This window comes from Prinia subflava, chromosome 5 (genome assembly GCF_021018805.1).
Source record: "Prinia subflava isolate CZ2003 ecotype Zambia chromosome 5, Cam_Psub_1.2, whole genome shotgun sequence".
In the NCBI taxonomy this organism is placed as follows: Eukaryota; Metazoa; Chordata; class Aves; order Passeriformes; family Cisticolidae; genus Prinia; species Prinia subflava.
In genome coordinates, this window is record NC_086251.1 from 47,033,259 (window position 1) to 47,055,321 (window position 22,063).

General features: G+C 35.9%; 1 protein-coding gene across 1 annotated transcript in view; it reads right to left on the reverse strand.

Annotated features, from left to right (window-relative positions):
* TTC7B (tetratricopeptide repeat domain 7B) overlaps nt 1-22,063 on the reverse strand; it is a 123,880-nt gene that overhangs the window by 51,417 nt on the left and 50,400 nt on the right. The window contains exons 9-15 of the mRNA XM_063399203.1: nt 19,295-19,432; nt 14,386-14,469; nt 13,116-13,220; nt 11,706-11,823; nt 11,457-11,514; nt 7,879-7,951; nt 6,478-6,638 (exon numbers count right to left, since the gene is read on the reverse strand). Coding sequence (XP_063255273.1) covers nt 6,478-6,638; nt 7,879-7,951; nt 11,457-11,514; nt 11,706-11,823; nt 13,116-13,220; nt 14,386-14,469; nt 19,295-19,432 — 737 coding nt within the window. The remainder of the gene's footprint in view (nt 1-6,477; nt 6,639-7,878; nt 7,952-11,456; nt 11,515-11,705; nt 11,824-13,115; nt 13,221-14,385; nt 14,470-19,294; nt 19,433-22,063) is intronic.

Consider the following 22,063-nt stretch of genomic DNA (forward strand, 5'->3'; position numbering starts at 1 on the left):
TAGTTTAGAAGAAAAAGGCTAAAATTAGAAAAAAATCCTGAAGTTCACAGTGTTTATCTCACTCATAATCCAGATTTTGACAATAGTTTACTGTCTGCAAGTTTAGAAGATGGTAAGGCTGACTGCCTTAAAATCCTTCACATGAGAATTTCAATTGAATCCAACAGGATTCTAATTTATATGTAATATACCTCCCTACTGCAAAGGTCCTTATAAAACACAGTACGAAACTTTATCTAAAAACTGTTCAGCAGGATGGCTTAATAGCTGTCAGGCCAAATTTCTTTTTAAAAATGAAATGTATAGCTATTGGAACTAATACAGCCTTTGCAATCTCTATGTGAAACATAAAAATAACTAACCAAGAGGCAAATAAGAATGCCAGCAAACAGGTAGTTGAATCAAAGTCAACAGTGAAGCAATTTTGCTCAAAATAATTAACACAACCCTTTCTAAGAGATGTGATGCAGGTGCTTCTCTGTATAACAATACAATAAATGTTAGTGAAATATTGTGTGCAGTTCTGGCTCACATGTGGTGAAAACTGGCTACAGTGCAAGGAATAACTGAAAGGCTGGAGAACTTGCCCTTACTGCCAGCAAGTACCGTGACGTTCTGATCAGAAAGGACGTTGGGAGGTGGTCTTATTACAGAAGCTACATCAAGAGGATTAAGTCACCAGATTGCAGAGGGTTTAGCAAATTATGATATAAAAACTAATGGCTGGAAAGAAACCAATAAGAGATCAATTTAAATGAAAAACAAAAAAACAGCCTTAATCAAGAGTGAAACTCCAACACTGAAACAAGCTACCACATGCTACAATGGTTTCTCCAGGTTTTGATGTGTTCTTATCAAGACTGGAAGTTCTCTGGAAGGCATGCTTTAGCTAAACCTATATTAATATAAAAAGTAAAGTAAATTCAGGAACTTCTAATATATAGACAGTCAGGGGGTTTAAGATTTGATCCTCCTGGCTTCAAACTATTAATTCAAGCATCCAGTTTTGACAGCTGTCCCTTTAACACTTGCTATAGAAAGCTTACAGCTAGCTTCACATTATTCAACTCCCAAATACCTGTCTCATCACCAAAACACAAAATGACACAACTGTAAAAATTTAACCTACAGGGAAAATGACAACATGAAACTGGACAGACTAGGAAAGACATATAGTTTTATAAAGGATCTCTTTACACATTCAGTGATCTTAGATGCAACCATGATAATCAAAGAACAGAAAGAAATTTATAGAGGTGTCTGTTGCAATTGCAAAGTGAACTGCTGCACAGTCTTCTCCATTTTGAGTATTCAAGGAGCGTTCCATTATCAGGAAAGAAATAAATTTTAAAAGTTCATTATAAAACATGAAAAATCACCATTTGTAAGTACCTTGAAAACACTAAATGCCCAACACTGGCAATAGGAGGCCAAGCAAACAAATTTAGCTTTGGCAAAAACTCCAGAAAAGCATTTAACTTAATAAAAAATAAATGTCTTGAACTGTTTCTCAGTCTATCACCAAACCTTCTCCAACATTGGCCACACAGATCCCAAGTACTGGGAAGCCCATATACACACATAAACATGGATGAAGTAAAAATTGGCTGTTCAGCTTGCTATTTGAAGCATGATTGTCAAAAAAGCAACAAAACCAGCCTTCAAGCCCCAAAACAACAAAATTTTTTGAAAATCATGGGTTGGTATATTTGGTATCCATTGGATGGCCTTCCTTGCACCCTATTATTCCCCACATATTTCTTTCCAAAGCAGTCCGACCTGTGATTTTTGCTGCAGTGTATGTATACTGTATTCCATATTATTAACTCAATGTCCTTAAAAAAATGTAGATCTCTAAACTATAATGAAGATAGTTTCTGACTAAAGCCAGAACAAATTATAGTTGAAAACTTTTTGTTTGCCTGCCTTGAATTCCCTGCAGCAGCCAGCTCATGACCCAAACTGGGACTCTTTCAATCAAGTTTCAAAGAATCTACAGCCTAGCAAACATAATTCAGGGATAAGACCCTGAGGCCAATGACCAATTGGTTATATAAAGTAATATCTACCTATCAACAATGTCTTTTTTAATGGACCATTCAGTAGAAGCATATAACAACAACCAAGGGGGAACAGGGATGGGGGAGTGATGTAGAAGAGCCCAGGATTAAAAAAACAACACAAGCAAATGATACTGTGTTTCATGACTTACAGAAAAATCATTCTGAGAACGAATCCATTTAACTCCCAATATAAACAGGGTCAACATGGAATAGATTTGAAAATTCATGTTGTCAAATATTGACAAGAATGCATGCATAAACCTGAAAGACATTATTTTGGCAAGCATAGCACACCACTACTTCTTGTCCAATCTTATATTATCATCCTTTCCTCAAATAATTCCCAGTGCTCTATTTATCAAGGGAAAAAACCCACAAGAGCTCAAGTTTTACTAACACTGCACACTGCAGTGCAACTACAACTGACCTTGGGAAAGCAGAATAGGGTAGGAAATCTGTTTCCTTCAGTTAATAAATATCTTCCTGTCCCACAAACATCAGTGTATATGTGTCATCCTACACTGCCTGTGCCAACCAGTTCTTTTTTTATGCCCACCTGGACATCTCCAAGAAGTGAACAAGTTTGGTACTGAACTGAGAGGAATCTTAGAAGTCCCTGTGATTCTGGGAAATCTAATGTAGCTCAAAAGAGCCCTTGAGGGTCAGGAAGGAAAAGAATTAATAGTTTTCACAGGAATGACACAGAAGCCTGATGCTTCTGTGAAATATTCTTGGAAGAAAAAAAATTTCTATCACACTTCAAGAAATGTAAATGTTTAAACTGTGAACTAAGTCTTCAGTTGTCTTCAAACCTGTTACCATATGCCTTTCCTTTTTGAGTGTACTTCACATTAAAATAACATGGTTGCACTCCTCAAATAACCCATCTGCTGTTCCCTACTTCTGCTACTTCAAAAGCTTGTCAGCTGCTATCCACTGCAGTTCCAATTTTCAGTATAAAATTAGCAACTTACTATTTATTTTGCCTGATTATACTAATTGTAGGCATTATATTCGTCTTTAAGTGCCCCAGCATTTGAAATAATAAGGGAACCCCAAACAGTTAAGATTAAGAAAACAATATCCCAAGTAGTTTGCTAAGAAACCTTACTCTGTCCCCCTTGACTAAGAATCTACTTTTGACTAATCATGAATTCAAAACAGACAGAAGTGTTGTTTCAAGATTTCACACCATTCAATACACTACTAAGATATAAATTCCTTGTAACAAGCAGATTTTTAAAAAGAGAGAATATTGTAAATAAGATTGCTCAGGTAATTGCACACGTACAATTTTATTTATAAAGAAATCACACAGTTGATTTCTCTATAAGTGGGGTGGCTACAACCTAGCAATTCAGGCCTACAAAAAGTTTGAAAAAATAGTGCTATAAATATTCAGCAAATAACTTTGTTTTTATTATCTCTGAAAAAACATTACTCCATATCTATTTCACTTTTCCAGGTTTCTTAGATTTTTGCCCAATACCTATTCAGATCTCAGAGCAAACTGCACGTTTATGCTGCCAATATAATGAATACAGGAGGAACAATCAACTCTCTGTTCAAGAAAAAGCTATACCTTACTGCTAACAGCCCAGGGTGTTTGCTCATTCCTTCCACTCCTTTAGATAACGATGGGACAGAATTCTTTGGCTCTGAGGAATTTCTTTCTACTCATTGACATAAGATGCCCAAGGCAAAACCACGATCTGACTGGCCAGCTCTCTAGCTTAATATTAGTACAGGAAGGTTATTATTAATTGCAGATCCAAAGACATGCTTGCTGTACACTTCAAATATTGAACATGATTCATGGTGTATCCTATGAGTTCCTTGCAACCTCTGGCATTTTAAAAAGATGCAGTTCTAGACTTGTGAAAATGTGGATTCTGTTTAAAGAAATGCAAAACAAAAAGAACATACAGCTCTGAAGAGAGAACAGCATTCAGTGCAGCAGTGCAATTACAGCACAGAGGTATGCAGACAGGAATAATGCACAAGAAATAAAAGAAATAAGGAATAACATAAATCACAAGCACTATGCTTTAATATTTCCAAGTACAGAGATTTATTATGCTGGAAAGGCATCACAGTATCAATTTGGATAAAGCTGGGGTAAAGAATCCTAACAGAAATACAGAGAATACCAAAAGAACTCTTGTAGTATCTAGCTTACTGGAATGCAGGCATAACTGAAAGATAAAGCATAAAGACATCTGAAGTGTTTACAAAACCCAATAAAGCACCACAGGTGAATAATGAAATGTTTCAGTGCATCTAAAAACTAGCAAGCTATAGAGGAACACAAGAGGATCTCTTTCCAATCTCCTAGGAAATACCATGAGATTATACTGTTTATAGAAGTTGCAAAACAAGAACATGGACTCAGCAATACACTAAGCAGTCGTGTTTTGTATTTTATACATACGCACATCCACATTGTCAGCCACTTCAAGATCACCACATATAGTTGTCACAGTAGTTTTTAAAAGCGGATAAATCCTTACAAAAATAATCCAGTTACATGATAGAATCAATCCAAATTTATATTATTGACCAGATGTGCCTGTCTAGCTGTCAGTATCAATTGCAGAGAGGAGACAAGAAATCTCAGTCATTTTTTTGACTCCTCTCGGAACTTGACAGCACTAAAAACAAGAATCTGAAAGACTTTCTAGAGATACATTTAACTGTTTCACCTTGGATTCTTCAGCATCTGATGGTGATTCCTACTGCCAAGATATTCCTCTGAAATTCCCTGATCTGTATCAGTACTGTAACACAGTACACTGCACTACCACTGAGTCTGTGTTATACAACAGGACCAACAATTTCAAACCACTATTATGACCTGCATGATTAAGATATATACATACATTATTACACAGATCAGTACTGTAATGAACAACTCAGACAACATGTGTAACCACAGTTGCAGTATAAACTACTCTGGAAAAGCCATGAACCACATTTGAAAAACCCATAAATACCTTCTGAATGTGCACAAGAATACTTTTACACTTTTTACTGAATGAACCATTGTTCTCTCATACAACAGAGATAAATATAATAGGGAGTTCACTTATAACAATAGGGAGTTCTGAAATTAAGAGTTTCAGAAATACTTCTGGACTATTACTACTCTGAGACACATAGCAGTTGCAGCTACATTATTTACAATGCTTCTAAGTGGCAGAAGATTAAATGAGAACAGACAGAAGAAGACAGTCAAAGTCATAAAAATATAAAATTAAGAAGGTATAAAATTAGGGTATAAAATTAGGAAGCCAATACTTCAACTGCCTCTCAAACCTTGACTTACTGACAAGTCCCTTAGTCTTGAAGAAGGCACGAACAGATTTGAAAGAGACACTGCTACATAGTTCTGAAACTGTGAAACATGTATAGAAGCCCCTGATAAGAACTGAGACAAGTCATAGGTGTGCAGATAAACTAGGAAGTGAGATACAGCAAAAGGTAACAAAAGCCATTGCACAGAACGGGCTGCAAGCCACAGAAATTCTGACAGGAGGTGATTTCAACAGAGATCCTGGTCAGATTTGTGAGGACAAAGGCAACAATACCTTAGAGACAGTCAAATGGAGACCTAAAATGTCAAGGAACAGGAAGGAAAAGCACTATAGTTTCTATTTTCAAACAAATAATTCTTAAAGAAAACATGTTTTTCTGGTAGGCTGATATAATAACAATTTATGATATAGGCCGGTCATTTAGAAGTTAAGAATGAGGTAATTTTAAAAATTGTCCAAATAAGCATGTAGGATATGTGTAATATTATGGATTACAACCTTAGTGACAGCTAGTAAAGCATAAAAATAAAATAAAATAAACAAAAAGAATTATTTCTTTCTTAAACAAGAGAACATTTAGCAAACATGCTTCTTCCCTGTTCACTTATTTAGTTGTCCATTGGCCAACTTCAGATGACTTATTATCTAAGCAAATGAGGAGATTCTCTGTTTTATGATGTATTTTATGAAATAGATTCCATACAATAGAGTTATCTGTAAGATGGGATAAATCTGTCCTAGGTAATAGTAAAGTCCTGTTTATCCTTCTTGTAATATTGCATAAAAATAGGACACAAACATACTACAAAGCATGCAATAGCAAGAATTTATCCACACGGATGGTGTAGAAAAACACAAAGTAAGATCAACTTTCCAGATGCAACCTCCCTTCCAAAGCAGGGAGGTTGCATCCCATCCAACCTCCCTGTTTAAGAAGCCTTTAATAAGCAGACTTGCAATAAATGGGTGGGAAAGAAGACTGCTGGAAAAAATAAATAGACCCATCTTCAAATCCATCCCCTCTTGAAATGAATGAGATGAGAATAAAGGAAAAATAAATATGAGATAAAGCATAGAAAGGAAACATGACATTCACTCACATAAAATTTTCTGGATATTCACTCAAGGCCATATCAATGATATTCAAAGCATCATGATAGTGTTTCTGGGCTGATAGCAAGAGTGCAAGGAGATGAAGAGAGTTGGCATCATCTCCTTGTAGCTGCAGAGCCTGACGAACATAACCCAAAGCTTCTGGTATCTGATTTAAAAATATAAAAAAAAAAAGGCAGAAAAAGAAAGTACCACTATTAGAAGTATTGCCTTTAAAATTCATAAAATTTTCAAAATGCTCACCCAAGTAACATGTAGAATTCTATACACTCCTGTAAGACACTACTCAGAAGTTTAAAATGGACCTGATGCTCTACAGTGAACACTGAAAATTAAATAATATATTTACCCAGGAAAGTAAGATACATGTTTTTACAAAACAGTTACCTTTAGCCTCTTAAAATATTTTCTTGTCAGTCCTGGCTGTATTACTATATGATTTGGAAAACATTTTAATTGCAATACTTAACTGAAATGTACAGTTAGACTGCAACAGTAATTTTTCTTTAAGTAGAATTTCATTATCTCCTCAGCTGCCTGTGTTTTTGTTCAAAGTAAGTACAGTAATTGTTAAAACCAAGAAATTTAATTAAGCAACACAAGTATTTTGGAATTCAGAATGTACAGAGTCATAGCCTGCTCCTCAAAATTATTCTGTGCCAGTAAAGTGACAATCCATTCCACTCTAATGTGACATAGTGCAAGTTCTGTGCTACTCATAAGCAATGAAAAGTAGTCACTAGAAAATGTAAACAACCATGCTCAGGGCTACTTAGTGACATAAATATGACACAGGAAGAGGCTCACCATGACACACAGAGAGCAGTTCCACATTATCCAAATTCATGTGATGTACGGTAGAACGAGGTAAACATTACAGCTGTACAAGCTGGACTAAGCTCTGATCTCTTTTAGAGCAATAAAATATTTTCCAGTTTTCCTAAACACGTTTTGTAATTTTGTCCACAATAACCAAGCCTTACACAGGAATTCAAAAGCTGCACAGATATTAGCAGGTACTCAAGATTTAATCACTGTAAAGATTGTTAAAGACTAGATTCAAGAGCTCCACTCTCTAGGATTTGAGCTGATATTACATATAATAGGTAAAAACATTGACTTTTTTTCTCTCTGTCTAGCAACATAAATACTGAAGTAAGTGCAATTACTTCTGCCTTATTTCTGATCCTAGAGCTGGAAATATTGGTAGAACTCTGGAGAAGTGCATAAGACTGAAGGTTTTTGGGGGGAGTATTTAAGATTTTTTCCATATATATGAGTATGTACACAAGGATTTTACTGAAGAAATCTTCATCTCTATTCATCAACAGATACAAATTCTAATTTTGTATGACAGTATGATGCTGCACTATTAAAACAAAACTAACCTGTCTGGATATGGCAAGCTGCAGTGCCAAGTAAAATGCAGCCAAATGATCCGTTGGAGACAAACTGTGAGCCCTTAAAAACAAAGAAACAAAATAAAAAGTGATTTTTTTCCCCTGTTCACACAGGTTAGACACACCCATAAATGCATACACATTCATTTATTCACATTCAGATCTCTTCACTACATGTGTACTCATATTTTGATATAAGTGGTGTTCATTTCAGCAACTTTTCTTATGCTTCTCAACCATCCTAGATTTAAAGGAGGCACCTTGAGACATGAAAAACCATTTCTAATAGAAAATAATTATGTCATTTCTGCTTAAATCTTAAAAAAGAAATCTTTAATAAAAAATATTCCTCAAATAAATTGTAGTCCTAAACAAACATTAAATGTAATTACTTAGAATATTTATAAGAAAAAATCATTAAATGACGTTTTCCTACAGAAAAAAAGGAAAAAAACATCTAAACATGAATTCTCCAGAAGACCATGCCTTTAAAGAGATGAATTATATCAACCTTTTTCTACCTTCTAAAAAAATACGTTTGTTCTCTTCTTTTTAATATTTTGGTCAAATGCACACTCTGTGTCTTAGTCATTTTACTATCCTATGGAAATTGTTCTTGTAATATATTCTACTTTCCCCCTGTAATACATTCTTTCTGCTGCAAAATAAGAGCTTTTTAGTAGGGAGATGCTTGAGCATAAGGACAAAAAAAAATTATGGCTGTACCTCAGAATATAAGTACTGGGCAGGAGCCTGGAACTATTTTTTATTTACATTTGTTGCATTCTTTTAATGGAGTCTCATTTAGAACTGTAATGTACAATAATCACCTTTGGAATATCTAGTGAGTCACTTCCATTGGGAGGAAGCATCAAAATTGACCTTTAAACCACTAAAACCACAGAAAACCTTCTGCTTCTGACCTATGCATTTCTGTCTTCTCAAGTCCAAACAGCTGCCCAAGTCCATTAGCTTAGTAAATACACCAAACATGCTTCAAAGAAGTTTTAAGTTATTTAGGGACAGCTCCATATTTTGTTAACTTCACATGTAAAGTGGAGAGTAGATGCATAAGCAAAGCGTAATAGGGTCCAGTCCTTTTTTTTAAATATTGATTCACAAATTAAGCAGTACTAAACAAGAACAAGAGATTTTTACTTAGAGAGTGCTTCTTCAGTCATCCAAGCTTCAGATAGTGAAAAAATAAAGCTGTTACTATCTATCTACCATTTGGTGAGTTCTGTGAAACTTCAGTTCACACTAACCAGAGGAAAGGCACTAAAAGTCTTCCAAAAAAAAGGTTAGTGAAACATACACTCCCTCAGTACTGCGTGAAGACGGCAACAAGCACCTTCTTGAATGGCCACCATCACAAATTGGTAAGCCTTGAAATCTGGCTCAGGCAGGGGTCCAAACCGTAACTGGATTTCTTCAGGACCTCTATTTCTTCAGGAATTGGCCCTCTAGATAGGTGATTTTAAAACTCCACAAAAAAATTTGTTTTTAAAAAGGTGGATCAAAATACTGAGTCTAGTACAGGCTGCTTGCTTTATAAACTAGTAGAGGACAGAGAATTCAACTCCCATCTCCTGGGAGCCTTCTGTTTTTCAGACGTGCTAAGAGAAAGTAGACATGACTGGTATGCTGGGTGAAAGACAACATAACACACAACCAAACAACAATATTTGAACAGAGACTAAGAGTAATTTCACAGTGATACAAAGCTGAATATTGACATGGCCTGGCAATGTGCTTTTACCTGCCACAAGGCCAACCATGTGCTGGGCTGCATCAAAAGAAGTCTGACCACACAGCAAGGGAGGTGACTGCCCCTTCTACTCCACACTCATGTGACCCCACCTGGAGTACTGTGTCCAGGTGTGGGGTCCCCAGCAGAGGAGGATGTGGACCTGTCGGAGGAAGTCCAGAGGAGGGCCACAAAAATGACCAGAGGGCTAAAGCACCTCTCCTTTAGAGACAAGCTGAGAGAGTTGGGATTGTTCAGCCTGGAGAACACAAGGCTCAGGAAGATTTTACAGCACCTTCCAGTACCTAAAGGGGCCCTAGAGGAAAGCTGGAGAGGAGGTTCCTACAGAGATATGTATGGATAGGAAAAAGGGTAGGGTCTTCAAATTGGAAGAGTAGGTTTAGATTCAATTATTAGGAAGAAATTCTTCACTATGAGGGTGTTGACGCACTTGATCACATCCAGAGAAGTTGTGGATGCCCCATCCCTGGCAGTGTTCAAGGCCAGGCTGAAGGGGGCTTTGAGCCTTGTAAAAAGAGGACTCTCAGAATTTTGAGAATCACTATTCTGAACTGGAGAATAAGGTCAGCAGACACTGAACTGGAATGGGATAGCTTTGCACTATGGTCCATTTCATCTCTTGCTGTTTCAAAGAACCCTCAAAAGAAAGCAATTCACTATTAGGGTCTCAAATGTAGTGAACGCACAGAATTGGTGAAAAATCGTTAGCATACTATTTTTGAAACAGTGGTAATTAAGTCAGTAGTGGTAAGAGGGATGGGTGAAGAACTGAGGTATAAACCAGGAGGTAGAAAGTTCAGTTTCAACATGGAGAAAATACCGAAGTAGTAAAAAACTTAATTAAAACCACTAAGAAACAGAAGAGCAAAGATATGTTAAAGCATATTTACATACAGAGGAATAGCTAAGATGAGACACAAAAAATAAGGATTAACACATACCAGCCTCATTCTAAAGTTACCTGCAAAACACTTCTTCAACCCTATCTCCTCAGATACAAAACCACCACTAAAAAGCCAGAATTTCTTTTCACATTAAGGCACAAGTCTGTTTCCCTACATTTAGGTTTATCTCACCAAAGAAGGGTTTCAAGGGTATATAAACATAAAAGACATATTTAGATGCTGCAGCACTTTTGCCAGCTTTGTCATCAAGATTTGTTTCTTCTATAATTAGGGTAGAAATGTTCTCATTTGCCTGTTTATTGTCATTTCATTTGCAGGGTCCATGAGTATGAACTACTGTCATCCCCAATGGCACTGCTTCCAGGTAATGCACTCGGAAGATGACATTTGCACTGTTATTGCCTACACTGTTACATTTCCAGATAGAATTTTCATTTTCCTCTAGCTTACTACCTCAAAACCTGCATTTCACCCTTCAGCCCCAGCAGCACGGCCTCAATTATTGCTCTGCTTCTACAGAGATAATTGCAAAGGCCTCCTATACAATCTGATCAGTGGACAACTCTTAGAAACACTATCTCATTGAACCACAACTTGAAACCTTATACTGTGTGGTTTTTTCTTCTAGATCAGAATGTTGAGCAAATATTTTATACTGGAGAGCAACACAAATGTCTTTAAATAAAGGGAAATCCTTAGAAATCAATTTAGGTAAAGCTGGCAGAAAATGATGGAAATAAATGCTAAAGAAATACATTCTGTTCTCATGACAGGAGACTCCCAGAGGTGTAGCTGTCATTACACAATCTTCTACAAGTCTCTCTTTTTAGCACATAATAAAAGCTTTGCACTACATATAGCAGAAGAAAATGGAAAGATCAACACCCACTCACCTCTGAAATGCAAGAAGAGCCTTTCTCTGCAAGACCTCTTGCATCCCTCGCAAAGATGCTAAAAAGGATATATTTAATCAGTGATGCGAATGATGATGAGATTTCATTCCACACACTAATTGAAGAAGCTTGAATACATTGACTGAAAAAATGGTTGCACACAGAATCTTTAATGTCTACCCTTCTGCCAGGTACCCTTTTTTAGGCAGCATGGGAATTTCCAAATGTGAATGTTTATTCCTATCTTACCATCAGTAGCCTGCAGACTGTAAGTCAATCCCAGTGCCAAGTAGCCTTTTGCTTTGAACTCTGATGTTTTGTCCCCAAGATCAACAACTGCTGTGGCAAATCTTTCAGCTTCTTCCAACTGAAAATATTACAAAACATCCATGTAAGTCTAAAACTAGCTAAATCTTACATTATAATGATAAGAATGCTCAGAATCTATATTATACACACTGAAGCTGTAAAAAATCTCAGCCATGATTGTTTTGAAGGACTATTTCATTTTTCATTAGACTTAGTTTTCTTGCTAAATATGAAATAGAAACCACAGATTTTAAGCCTATTCATATGACTGAGAGAAATCTGTCACAAAGCACACTTACTGTGCTTTTGCCTTTTTTCTTCTTTTTTTACATTTTTTTTTTAATAAAAAAGGTATTTCTGGTCCATATATGCCATCTACCATTTTTGCACTTTATATAAATAGAGTTCTTGACCCATGAACCATTTATTTAGGAAAATCAGTCACAAGAACTATGGCTCTAAACCCGTAAAAAAACCAGTAAATCCATGCAGAACTCTGCTTTGAACACTGCATTGCTGAATGAATGCAAACTCACAAAGAGAGAAAAGCTTAAAAATCAAGGTTTAACTGCCATGCTAGCACACTATTTAATAGTCTAGAATTTAAAAAAAAAAAGCCCTTTGAATCCATTCCAGTAACTGTAAATGCTAAGTACAGTAAGTTACTCCACACGGATTCAATCCATAGGGAACAATTTACAGAACTAGGACATACCTTAATTAAGGCTATATTTTGTCAGCCTCAACAAGTCATGTTTGTGCTACTACACCACTTTCTCAATTTCTATATGTGACCTTTCCCTTCTCTTTTCCTTCTTTTTTAATTATACTCATTTGTCTAATAATTACACAAGTATCTTGAAAGCAACATTATGACCTTTGATTACTTCAATGTTTTTTGTATAGATACACTCATTTCAAGTTTATCTAAAATACTCAACTGTCCCTACTACAAATTAATAAACCACAGCTGCCTGCAAACTTGGTACCACCAGAAAGAGTCCTTGATTATAAGAGATTTGCCTCATTATCTTCCAGAGTTATTTTCCTCTTGCAGAAAATAACAGAAGTCTAAGTTGCATTTATGATCTGTCTTCCAATGTTTCAATTTCCATGTATTTTAAGCTATGTCTTAGACCAGTATCAGAATATGCTATCTTGATAAACATAACCACTGTCAAGTATTTCAAATTAGCCATTCCAACAGGGATGTACATGTGCATATACATATCTGTACTGTGTTTTTAGATATGCCCAAGTGCATGCAGCCACTGTGCAAAAGCATTTGCTACATCTTTAAATCAAGATTTTAGTACAGCTCTTGCTGAGAAGACAGAGGGCAAAGCTTACCCAGTGCAGAGATCCCATGCAGAGCTTTGCAGCAAGCAGTGGAATAGTTGCATCATCTGGTTTCAAACGTATACATTCCTTCAAGACTTTAACAGCTCGAGCAGACTGTTTAAAACATTTTCCATTTAAATTACTAAAATATAAATATGTTTCACACATCAAAGATCCTTATTTCCACCATTTACTTTATTTTTTCTTTGTGAAGGGGATATTACTACACATTTTGTTGACAATTGGTCAAAGTTCCTCAAGCCAGTGAAAGACAAGACTTCAGGCACTGCTATTTTAGCTCCTACAAACTGAAATCTGCTAAGAATGTCATTCCAATGGTATACAATTCAGAAAAGAGTTTTGAGATGCATTTTAAACTTTGCTAGGCCTGTAAACTCACAGTATTTGAGCCAGGCAAATGAAAGAGAAGGAACGGGACAGTTTTCTAAACAAGCAGCATTTTGGTGTTCTTTGGGAGTTAAAACAGGAATAGGTCTGATATAAGATAGAATGGCACTGCTCCTCCTTTGTTTTTAACTTGTTTGCCTCCATTCAATCACCCTTTGGAAGATAACTCAAAGTAAACAGATTTGGATGAAGAACCAAGTCTCTTCAGAACCCATGTGCTGCTAAAATATTTTCTAAAGAAAATACGTTCCTTTCCCCCATTCTGAAAATAAGCAAAATATCCCCATTGAGAATGATATTTTAGAAAATTAGTTGTTTCCATTACATGATTAATGTATTTTCTGTAACATGACAGCGAAAAGCAAAAATAATTATAAAAAGAGAATTGCATCTAAAAGCTTAAGTTTCTAGTTTATATAATTTTTTTTAAAATCCATTAGTTGCACAGAATATACTGTCTCAAAGGCAACAACATTAAAGAAGATAGTCAGAAATTTCCTAAGCGAAAAAAAAGGAAGAGCACCACAAATCAGCATGAATTTGTACCTAAGCATAAAATAAATTAAGTCATCAAAAGCATACTTAAACAAGTTTTACAGGATAATAGGATCTGGTATAATTCACTGCTTGTATTCAAGCAGCTTGTCTTAAGATTATTGGTGAGATAGTTGTTATCATCACCTAAATTAGAAACTATTCAAATAACAACATTCTTTGTACAGCACTGGGAATAAATTCAGGAGTAAGACATACTTAGTTGATTCAAGGATTAGAATTATTTTCAAAAACACTACAGATAAAAATTATGAAAGAGCTAAACATTGTTATCAAATGCCATCATCAAGAATTATATGAAGAAATTTTGACTTACTTTTCCTGCTGCCATCAAGGACAATGCAAACTGATACCAGAGATGGAACTCTTCAAACGCAAACTTCATGGCTCTTTCTAAACACTAAATATGGGGAAGAAATTGTTATTTAAGGTCGTGTTCTTCAATTACGGAGAAGATATGCTAGTATTAAGATTATTTTTTTAGATTCTTATCTAACATGTAATTTAAAAAATTAAATTATTCAAATACAGGAAAAGAACTGCCAGATCCTACAAGGAAAAGAATGTAACAGAACACTGATTTCCCATTTACTGTATTTGTTTAACTACTCCTGCTGGTACTGTATTATGTAGTCTGAAAGACGGAATGATGAATATCAGCTTTTTGAAGATACCATCTTTGATATCTTATCTAACTTTTAGATAAGTTTAAAGTGAAAAGGAAAATTGTACACACTTTCTTCCTGAGTTGTAAATACATAATATGCAGTGGTACCACAAGCAGTTACAAGTACAGTTTAAAAGGAGGGGTGGTATATAAATATTCACCTTGAAGTGTTATTTCTATCTGTAAAAATTTTAACTTTACACTCCATATGATGTTGAGATTTTAAGTAAACTAACTGAATGCCAAAAGGAAATTCATTATTAATACACTGAGATTAAATAATGAAATTATTTCATTTTGCTATGTTAATTTTAACTAATTAGACCAGTTCCATATAGTAGAAAGGTGAAACACTTTTCTGGAATAAACTGATTTAGGAATTAATTTTCTAGTCTGCAGAGTCCAATTGCATAAAGCAGCTTTCTGTTCTGACAGCTACAGTGCACATGGTAAACCATAAAAACATGAATTACTTTTCCCATATAAACTCAGCTTTAACATTACAGAAAGCACAATCAAGTGTGCAGTGTGTTTCCACACACAGCAGAATCTGAAGCAAAGAACAGCACTGAAGAGGAAACAAAACAGAAGTGCACTATCTGCTACATATAACTAATGTATGCTAGAATTTATCCTACTACACAATGTCCAGTATAAAGACTATTACCTAATAGAATTTTTATCATATTTTAAAGAAATTATTTTCTTTATGATTTTACATGATTTTAGAAATACTTTCTAATATTGCTGTTAAAGGTTCATGATCAGATTGCAAGTGTAGTAAGTTAATTAAATGTCTGCTATGAAAAACAAGACGATTTATTTTCCCATTGGACTTTTCATAAGTGAAAACCAGGAGCACAGAAAGAAACAAGTCAGTTTTGTGTGATTGTTTCTATTATTTTAGATTCTTCACAGAGATTAATACATGAGACTCACTGTACTGTAAAGAAAGTAAAAATTCTTTTCTAGACCTTGCTCAATTAAAAATTAATTACCAATTCTAACTGCAGAAAATAAGGTTTAAGAAATTGACACTTCAGGGTTTTATAATTTTGCAATTACAAGGGCACAGGACACAACTGTAGATTATTCTAAAAGGCTTGAGTTTCAACATACTAAATATATCTACCATTCCTTTTGCTTCACTTCAAGTTCTATTTACTTGGCCCTGCTGAACAAGAAAAGTGACAAGTTAAGTGAATTTTCTTTGCTTTGTAAGATGCCAGACTGGCCATTAGCATATGTGGGAGCAAGGGATGAACGGATGGATGTTTGTGATCTACACAACAACACGGACACCTCTTAAACTGGGTTCTCCTGAACAAAGGAATGTCAAAGACCTACAAGCTCTAACAAGAAATACATAATAAGCAATAGTCACCAGGCAGGCTGGAAGTTAAGATAACGTTCAGGATAATGACAACTGAGTTTACTTGAAAAACATTCAGCACAATCCCTCTCCTATGGAAAATGCCATTGTCAGTATTGCCTTGTTAATAATCACAAATCACAGGTGAATGTGAACACATTACTGAACTTGGTTGTTTATCACTATGGTCTCCTGAAAAGTATATCCTTGAAGTTAGAGAGCAGAAAGATGAAATTATGAAAATGTAGGAAAATTTCTGGTCTGGAAGACATCTGTTCTAGCAGGACACTTACAAGCTCAGTATCATGCATCCCACAAAGCTTAAAAACAAACTTGATTACAACCAGAGTACTTTTGTTTAGGAAAGAACTGACAGGATAAAGTTTCTTCATCTAGTTGAAACTACCCTAAGAAATTGAAAGCTCATTATATACAAACTTGATAGAAACATGAGCCCTTCTCAGTTAAGAACGTGATTTGGCATTTGAACATTTTAACAGGGATGAGACAGAATTTTGATCATTATAATTCTTATATAACAACCAACTACTTCTGTAGGTAATCAGCTATATCTAAACCAGAAGGCAGCAATAAGATATTGGAACTGGTGGGTGAATACCATTTCTACAGTTTGAATAATTTCCCAATTTCTGATTTAATCTCCACTAGAGCAATCAAAATCAGCTCAAAGAGAATGAAGCCCTAAAAAATTAAATGCCTATTATATAACTGAACAGAATGTTTTAACATCTCTGAATATGTGTTTATAATACTTCAAATTATAAAAGTTACAGATTATCAGCAGCAGGATTTGAGGACATATATTTCTACTCACTAAACTGTAAGAGCTTCTTAAAGTCTATGTTTTCCACTGTGCTTTGGATGACAAGGATAAGAGGAAATAAGATGTTCTAATAATTTCCTGAAAAGATCCTGCTGCAGCTGTGTATCTACAATATCTGTATGCTAAAGTAAGTATTGTTTATTATACCAGGTCTTCATAAGATGATCTTTTTTCATATTCAGAAAAGATACTTCATGTACATATGACAAATACATTTTAATTATTCTGTACTGGAAGTATTTTTCAGACATAGTGGAATTACTTTCTCTTTTTCAAAAAGAACATTTCAAAAGAATATACATACAATTTTGTTGGAATATCACTACAAAAAATAAAACAAAACAAAACAAAAAAGAAGAAGAAGAAGAAGAATAAAAGACCTTAAAACAAGCCTCAGGTAGACTTCAGCTTCTAAAGTCTAAGGCCATGACTAAAAACCCTCACCTAAGCAGCTTGTAAAACATGAAGCCTCCTCTACTTTTCAGATATTTATGGTCCTGCTCTTGTCTGCAGCAAAGATCACCACCAGCACAAGAAGCTCATGAACGGCCTTGAAATCAAATACCTAAGTCAAGTTAAACATCTTCCACTATTTAGAATATTCAATTGTGCTCAAAGCACAGAAGGAAAAGAAACAAGGAGTACCACCTTGTAGCTTGAGTCAGCTACAGTGGAGCAAACAAATGCTATGCTTTTCTCTGGGTGAGAGGACTGTAAATCTTCCTTTCTACCCTTCAGGATAATGTACTACACTTCAAGACGCTTGGCTAAGAATATGGCTAAGAGGTACCTCTAGCTTTTCTAATGAAGCCAAAAACCCTCCATGCTAAGAAAGGTAAGAAGTACTACAAGGAAGAAGTTCCACCTATTGTGACATAAATACTATCATAAGTGTCCCAAAGGAGACAGAAGAGAACTCCAGGAACCTGCAATGTTCCCATAAATATAATGGTTCTTTAACATTCTAAAAAAGACAAAAAATCCACAACAAAAAGAGCAACAAAACCACCACAACACAAGACAAAATGTAAGAATCAGATTTGGAACCCAGGGCTGCTCTATTCCTGCCTAGTTGTTAGTCTACTATACAAAATTGAAAGGTTGCCAGTCACATAGCAAAAAAAAGAAATCAAAGTTTTCAAGGTTTTTTTGCTCAAGGTTGTTTGTTGGTTTGGTTTTTGTTTTTTTAAATACTTGTTGATGTCTCATGTTTCAGAAGTTCTAGACTGAAACATACAGACAGACACCTCTTGCATGTTTGGTGCAACCACGTAAAACTACATAAAGGTGACAGTGTCTGTAGCGGCAAGTAAATGGAAATATTCCTGATTAGATTATGTTGTAGGGCTGGTCCTGTGTGAGATTCCTACTCCATTGTTCTGTGAAACACCTTCCAGTGCACTGATTTAAACTGACTTGTATCCCAACTGGCAGCTATGAAGTACTTTCAAGAAAAAGAATACCCAAATTGAGGGTTTAACATCACGTGAGATGCAGATAAAGAGTGACCATCAACATACACCAGAGAAGAACTAGAGCAGCTTATTTTCATCTTTTTCATAATAGAAGTCCTCTATTATGATGGAAAGAAACCATTTCTCAACAAATCAATTCCTGGGTATGCCTTCATATTCTTTCTGGAGACTAATAATTAACTGTGGTCAGCAACAGTACCCTGCTGTGGGGTGAGCAGTGTTTGAGCAGCAGGAAGAGCTGCTCCACCCAAAGAGCTGTAGCTGTTTCACAGGTTTAAAACTGTTAACAATACTTGGCAGTTTACTGAAGAAGTTGCCACAATCTAACAAAACACAAGCATGCTACATGATGAAACATCAGACACTGAGGTAACACATTTCCCAAAGACCTGAAAATTGTTTTGTTAACTTTATTTCTTTTTTATTAACTTCAAAACCTCAAATATTAAGAAGTGTAAAAGAAAGTTTTCTTCTGAAATCCTTTTTCATTCATTGCAAGTATTTTTTTCTAGGAAATTATACCAATCATTTCTATATCCAGAACACCTTTTATTTTTTTTGCCACTCCTTCTTGCTCTCTCCATTTAATGCAGATCCATGCATCCTCAACTAAAAATAATGTGGATTTCTGTGGCATTAAACATTTACCACACCTTCCACGCAACTTTTCTTGTTTAGCCACCTCAAGTCACTTGTATAAATTTAGACAGTAAACATTTTGGGGAGGAAACTACTTCCTGTATATATAAAGCAGTCAGAATGAAAGTGTCCTATATTTGCTTCAGCCCTTTCTTACTACCACAATTACCATGGTTAACAGAGAACAGCAACAATGACACAGACGAATATTGACTACTATTAACAAACCTCTGAAAGCATTTCATACTGGCCTCTTCTCCCCAAGGCTATTGTAAGTAAATCGTAGACTACAGATGCACTTTGCAAACTGATGATCCGATCATTCTTGTGTTCTGGTATTCTGCTCAGAACAGCATCACGGTTAGCCTGAAACACACCAAAAGAAAGAAACCAAGGCAACCATTACATTTCGAGTTATATTTTCACTCAAGTAACTGCCATTCCACTCAGCCTCACAGTCTGTAGTTGCTATAAGGGATATAAAGAGATCTGATACTAATTTATACATAGAAAGAATTACCAATTTTACATATTAGTGGCAAGACTGATGGACCTACTTCTATATTTCTATATGGATCTATTTTTAACTACTTCATTCTAATTCCATAATCTAATTAAAAATTATTTAGAAAAAATTACTAAGTAATTACTTAAAAATTACTAAGTATTTAAAATTATTGAAGAGTTCTTAGAAAAAAAAGAAGGTATATTTTCAATATAATGGATATTCATCTACAAAATTTTCTTTTTATTTTTTGTGTGCTAGTAAAACATATTTAAAACATAAAAGGATCTTCAAATCCTCTATTCCAGCTTCTGTAGAAGAAGGCAATCAACTTCTTTTCACAAAATTATGACACTGTCATCTCATTTGTGAATGATAACATGCCCACGATAACCCACAATCACCTTCAGGAGTTACAACTGAGAAGTGAAAACTGATCCTGGTTCTGGGCACAGCTTTGGAATCAAGCCATGTTTGCAGTAAGGGTTTGTACTTTCAAACCTGTTTTGTGAAAGGCACATTGCAAACCTAATTCCTTAAGTGCTCCTTTTGGGAGGGAAAAAAGCTGAGCTAGAAATGGATTAAATGAATTGATGCTCACACCATGTTCACAGAGAAATCATGTTCAAGAGCAAAGAACAAAATTCAGGTCTCAGATAGTTGGTGCCTCACTGAACCATCCACTGCTTCTCCCACTTTACCATCAAGCCTCTGAAAACACATTTATCTTGCTATCCTAACTGTTTCTAGTTTTCTTGGTGTTTAATATTCCCATTGGTACAAACACTAGTACATCTGGTAGTCTGCAATCAGAAGTCAAAGATGCCTCTTTCTCCTCATCCCCCTTTTTATTTTTAACTTCACAGGGCATGGCGCCCTTAGTACATTTACTTAAAACCCCTAAATTTTAATAGGCAACTTATTTCCCCCTCTTTCAGACACAAAAAATGACACATAATAAGGGATAATAAATTTTTTCTCTACTTTAACTGGGTAACATTTTAAGTTCTGAACAAACTCAATACATCTTTAAAATCAGAAGAATTAAACACTGAAAACTTTTCAAAGAGATACATGGAGTGTAAAACATCTCAGGAATTATCAACTGAATAATCCACTTGGTTAGAAACAACCCTACACATGCACACACATACACACCCCCAAACAGACATTTTGCTTCCTTTTGATCAAGAAGTCTTTGGCTTTTACTTTTTACACTGCATAAATATTTAGTGAAATTCAAGAACTTTTTAACTCCACCTCTAATCACTATTTGACTCAGCTCTTTGCAAGTTTTGAACAAGCTGTGAACTACCACTTCTTGTGAAACAGTGGTTGACAATGCCAAAGCATAAGGATGTCTCATAATTATTCCAGATATCTTGTGTATTTGAACAATCATTTTCTTGATTATTATAAAACAGGAATTATGTAGGAACTTAAATGCTCAGTATTTCAGAACTGCCACGGTCTCAGACACTCTAAGGTGACAGTGAAACTGCAATGTGTCACCTGGCCTCACGTACACACTTGAAGCCTGTAACACACTTGGGCAGTGTAACTCAGTGCAGCCTCAGAGGAAGGAAGGATATGCTCAGCCATTTTTCCACTGGTTAACAATCCCACACAAAGCTGAGCCCAGGAGGTGGTGGTCAGTGACACAAACTCTAGTTGGAGGCCAGGAACTAGCAGTGTGTCCCAGACACTGATACTGGGCCTGATCCCAAGCATCTTTGCTGAGCTGATATGCCAAAGGGCTGTGCTGCCATCCAGAGGGGCCTCAACAGGCTGGAGGAACAAGCTGACAGGAACCCCAGCAAAGCCTTCAGCAAAGTCCTGCACCTGGGAGGGAACAAAGCCAGACACTATACAGGCTGGGCACTCCTCAGCTCAAAGGCAGCTTGACAGGAACACACTTGGGGGTCCTGCTGGACACCCAAAGTGACCAGGAGCCAGCAGGCTGCCCCAGCTGGAACAAAGGCTGTTGATAGCCCAGGCAGCATCAGCAGGAGTGTTGCCAGCAGGTTGAGGGCAGTGATCTTTCCCCTCTGTTCAGCACTGACAAGGCCACACCTGCAGTTCTGGACTCTCTAGTTCAAGAGACATGCAGCTACTGCAGAGAGTCCAACAAACGCTCACTAGGATGTGTTAGACACCAGGGTATCTCTTCTATGGAGAAAGGCTGAGAAAGCTGTGACTTTTCAGCCTGGAAAAGACAATGCTCAGGAGGGGAGCCTTATCAGTGTTAGAAATATCTGAAAGGAGGCTTCAAGGAAGAGGGAGCCAGGCTCTTTCCACTGGTGTGCAGTGACAGGACTAGAGGCAATGGGCCTGAACTGAAACACTGAAGCCCTCCTCTGAAGATCAGGAACCTTTTTTTTTCTTTTTTCTTTTCTGTTTTTTTTTTTTTTTTTTTTTTTTTTGGTTTGGTTTGGTTTTGGGGAGGTTTTTTGTTTTGTTTTTGTTTGGTTTTTGTTTTGTTTTGTTTTTCG